Genomic DNA, 5,000 nt, shown 5'->3' with positions numbered 1-5,000 from the left:
AAAAAAAAAAATGAGTTTTAAAAAGCTATTATGGCAAGTAACAGGCTGACGAATGACAACATAAAAAAGGTTGACATGGTTAGTAATGTGATGGTGCTGTACCAACCGTGTTTCACACAATTGTACATAACTCCTTTTGTATATATTATGCTTGTATCTTCGCTCTTCCCTCGCACTAAAACGAACATGAAAATTCATGTCTGGTTTTTCCTCTGTAATATTGTCTGTCTTGTGAACTTGTTATGTCCTGTTGCCTTGAGGTTTTGTATATAAGGAGAGTGTTCTACAATAATATAACTCAGTCGATTGCTTCCTGCCTTTGAGTTCACAACCCTCTCTCGGCCCCGTCACAGTGCGGTAAATATGATCGGATGGCTGACCGGGCTTTGCAAGGTACTTTTGAATAAGGAAAAGCTCCGATTGAATGAGATAGAGAATCAATTATTCCAAGGTGTGATGATAACTGTTCAACATCATTGGATTTTGGTAAAGAGGTGATTACAGAGACGAGAACGCGAATCATGGCAACAAAAGGTTACTTAGGATACCATGAACGATTATGATAGGATATTGATTCAGGAATTCACAAAATGACCGTGGGATAGTTTTGAAAAAAAGGAGTGAAGGATTAGTGTGTTTATATCATATATTTGTTATGAAACATTCAAGTGAGAAGTATCTAATATGTGACTGAGAGTGACTGCTTGAAAACTTTAGATTAAGATTACATTTGTTGGCCTATGAAAATTTCTTTTGAGTCTAATCAATTGATTAATCCAAATCTAACCGAGTGAAATAAAAAATTCACATCTGCCAACGTCTGTTGGCCTATTACCCTTTTTATTTCAGAATAACATATACTTGCTTACAATCAGTAAATCATGCATTCCTCTGACATATAATTCCTCTCTTCTCCAGATTCCTTCATATCAGGTGGCCTGGAGTGGAGCTGTGGTGGTGTTCTCATTAACGATCAGTATGTCTTGACAGCTGCCCATTGTGTTGTGCCTCAACTGCCACTGTGAGTACATAGTCCATTTAATGAATTATTGCTGTAATTAACATAGTTGTATGGATTGAAGGTGCTATTAAAAAGGTCTGAGGCCTTTGTCCTGCAGTAGAATAGAAATGGCTTCTTTTGTTGTAGCGTTCATATCATTATCTCCAACTCCTCTTGACGCAAAGGGCCTTGACTAGATTTCGCCCGTCATTTCTATCATGAGCTTTTAAATCTATACATCTCCATTCATCATCTCCTACTTCACGCTTCATAGTCCTCTGCCATGTAGGCCTGAGTTTTCCTATCTTCTAGTGCCTTGTGGAGCTCAGTTAAACGTTTGGTGAACGTACAAACTATCAAAGCAGCTTCCCAAATCATTTCTCTATTTACTCATATATTTATTTCTTTACAGTAATGAAATCCGTCTTGGTGAGCACAATTTGGACACAGACCCCGACTGCACTGACGCCGAGTGCCCCAGCCACCAGGCTTTCAAGATCACGAGGTCTCAGATCATCTCACATCCCAATTATGACACCAGAACTCTCTACAGCGACGACATTGCTCTGATTCGCTTGGATAGAAAAGTTACTTTCAACAGTATGTAAAAACTCGTTTATTTTACTTTTGTTTTCAGAATTATCTCAAATGGCTAAAATATTGTTAATTTAGAAAGTAATATCAAATTACTAGTGTACGCGACCCGTCAAAAATTATGGCTAAATGTTTAGATAGATATGCTCATACACGCACCCCCTCTCACCAGGGTATGACTACTCCCTCTTCCCCATACTCGAGGGACGGGTAGAAATCGAGTAGTTATTTCAGGCAATGCTGCTGAGCGTGACCAGAAAGAAATGTATGTACATATACTATATATATATATATATATATATATATATATATATATATATATATATATATATATATATATATATATATATATATATATAATATATATATATCTGAAGATAACTCAAGCCCTCTTTAACAATACTAATTTTTATCCTTGTACAGGACTAGTGCAGCCTGCCTGCCTCCCAGATGCACAGTTCGACGTCGAGTCGTTCTTAAACAGAAGAAATGCAACAATAGCTGGTTGGGGGAGCATGGGGGAAGGGTCTAAGTCCCAAGTCCTGAAGAGTGCTGGGGTTCCTTTTGTCAACCTCGACACTTGCCAATCTCTGTACCAGAATTCCTTCAATTCTGACCAGGTAAGAAAATCTACAAACTAGAGAACCAGTTGATATGTCCTTAAGCGGGGTTTGCACGATCGAACGGTTCGTCGAACACGGTTGACAAACCTGCTTGTCAAACGGTTCGAAGAGGGGAGTCAGCCACATGGACTTACTTACTTTTACTTTTACAGGTTTATTTCTCGCCCTCCATCAGACACTAAAGGTCTGTTCAGGCGGGCCTTAGTGTGTGAAAATAATTTCTTTCCATTTAATATTTTGCTCTTTATCATTATCAGTTATTTCGCTAGCATTTTTATTCAGGCTTAATAGTTTTCAGGTCACTATTATAACACTTTCTAAAAAGATAAGTCTTCAGGATTTTCTTGAAAGCTGACACATTTTTGCTATTCTTGACATCGAGTGGAAGGTCGTTGAAGAGTCTCGGTGCAGCATAACTGAACGTTCTTCCTCCTATTGCATGATTCACACTAATTTCGAATAGTCTATGTGGGTCATCAGCATGTCTAACTCTTACAGCGGCGCTGGTAGCTTCAGGGTAGGGGACCAAGCAATCACGAAGATATTTAGGCTTATCACTTGTAAGTGCTTTGTGAATCAGCAAGCAAATCTTAAATTCAATTCTAGCCTTAACAGGTAACCAATGTAGATCGATCAATGCAGGAGTTATTCTCTCCCGTAGTTTAATGCCTTTTATCAGTCTGGCCGCCCGGTTTTGCACATTTTAAAGCTTTCTTAGTAGTGTATTGGGCAATTTGTAGTACAGAGAATTGCAATAATCAAGCCTTGATATTACGTGACTCATCACTAAAATTTTTGTACTGCCCTCTGTTAAATATTTTCTAATAAATGCTATGTTTCTCAGGTGATAGTTACACACTTTCACTGTGTTCACTATTTGGTCCCTCATTGACAAATTACAATCTATCAGTACACCCAAATTTTTCACAACAGGCACAATCCCAACATCAGCATCACCAATTTTTATACTTTGAATTAACTGGTAATACTTCAAAGCCACCTTTGTGCTAAAAAACATACATTCTGTTTTATCATCATTTAATTTGAGCTTTTTCCTCAGCATCCATGTTTTTATTTCAGTCATTATCTCATCAATTTCCTTCTCTGTATCTTGTGTTGCTGAAATTGAAAGGTAGAATTAATTATCATCTGCATATAGTTTAAAGCCCACTTTTTGTTTTTTCAAGATGTGTGATAGCTCGATAGTATATATGTTAAACAAGATAGGGCCCAGAACACTACCCTGTGGTACACCCTTCATAAGAATTCTCTCACTGGATCGGTTTCCAGAAACTTCTACAATAGTCTTCCTATTCATTAAGTAACTTCGCAAAAATTTCAGTGTTTCCTCAGTCACTCCAATAAACTTTAAGTTGTCAAGTAAGTACTCGTGCACAACAGTGTCAAAAGCAGCACTAAGATCTAACAAAAGTCAGGCGAGAACAGATTTTCTTCGAACCTTTCGACGAACGTGTTCGACAACCGAATACCCCGGTCACACATTCGAACATCACTTCAAACACTTGTCTGTCGAACCGCGTTTGATGAGCCGTTCGACCATATAAACCCGGCTTAAAATTCTCCGAACTCTGAATACAAAGAGCCCGTGCTCTCCATTTCTGAACCCATCATCATCTCCTCCAACGCCTACAGAAGCAAAGGGCTTCAGATTTAGCCAGTCGTCTCATCTTGAGCTTTTAAATCAATACTTTGTCACTCACCATCTTCTACTTCACGCTTCATAGTCCTCAGCCATATAGGCCTGGGTCTTCCAACTCTTCTAGTGCCTTGTGAAACCCAGTTGAAAGTTTGGTGAACTAATCTCTCTTGGGGAGTGCAAAGAGCATGCCCAAACCATTTCTCAACTATTCATTTATATTTTTTCATTCTTATTCTTCTGAAAGGCGAATGCATCATTGGATTTAGGAAAGGAATACTAATTATTTTATGCCAATGAAGAAGATTGTAATAGGCCTAATTCCAATTTTGCACCTCTGTTAAGTTTCCTGTCCCATCAACGAGACCTAAGTTCCTTTTTTAATTGGTTTTATCTCATAAAAGTAATCAAAATGTAGATCGTTATTTCTGGTTAGTTTCGCGTTTTAAGCTCGACCAGCTATGCAACATAAAATAAATTCTTACAAAAACCTGTGCCTTGTCAAGACTGGCTTTCATCTATAGTGCACACAAGAACGCTCTTGCATATCAGCTGGTAATTCTAAACTGTTCTTCTTCTTCTTTTTTCAGTTGTGCTTTGGCGGTGAAGGTGGACGTGACAGCTGCAGTGGAGACTCTGGAGGTCCCATCTTCCAGGCTTCTACAACTGGAGATAGAACCACCATTGTAAGTACTCTTTATTTAGATTCTAGAATAATTATGAATTTAATTGTTAATACAAAAAAAGTCTTGAGGATCTTTGAATTCTGTTCTTAGCTTCTCTTCAATTTTAGAAAGTAATTGAGACTTGATGGAACTAATTAGATCCTGGAATACACATTTATTTAAATGGGTATAGCATAAGCACTGTGAAATGGGTAGGCCTATAGCATAAGCCCTGTGGATCTAGTTCAACTAGTTTTGATTGTTAAAGTATGACATTTGAATGGTAATATCTTCTATGATTATAAAGTTGTTTTCCTTAAATTCATCTAAACACATTCGATATGTATAAGATTATTTGCTGAGAGTTAAACATTAGCATTTTTATGATTATATTTTATGAATGTGACGTTGCGTATGAAATTAGATTTATTGATTTTGCACACAAACACTTGTACATGTTG

At 37.5% G+C, this 5,000-nt stretch overlaps 1 protein-coding gene across 1 annotated transcript in view; it reads left to right on the top strand.

Annotated features, from left to right (window-relative positions):
* The window catches only part of LOC137654478 (phenoloxidase-activating factor 1-like), a 10,442-nt gene that overhangs the window by 4,817 nt on the left and 625 nt on the right, over positions 1–5,000 (top strand). Inside the window, exons 5-8 of the mRNA XM_068388140.1 lie at positions 919–1,021; positions 1,413–1,600; positions 2,018–2,214; positions 4,465–4,560. Coding sequence (XP_068244241.1) covers positions 919–1,021; positions 1,413–1,600; positions 2,018–2,214; positions 4,465–4,560 — 584 coding nt within the window. The remainder of the gene's footprint in view (positions 1–918; positions 1,022–1,412; positions 1,601–2,017; positions 2,215–4,464; positions 4,561–5,000) is intronic.

This window comes from Palaemon carinicauda, chromosome 15 (genome assembly GCF_036898095.1).
Source record: "Palaemon carinicauda isolate YSFRI2023 chromosome 15, ASM3689809v2, whole genome shotgun sequence".
Taxonomy (NCBI): Eukaryota; Metazoa; Arthropoda; class Malacostraca; order Decapoda; family Palaemonidae; genus Palaemon; species Palaemon carinicauda.
The sequence above is the reverse complement of the archived record's forward strand: the minus strand, read 5'-3'. Positions and strand labels throughout refer to the sequence as shown.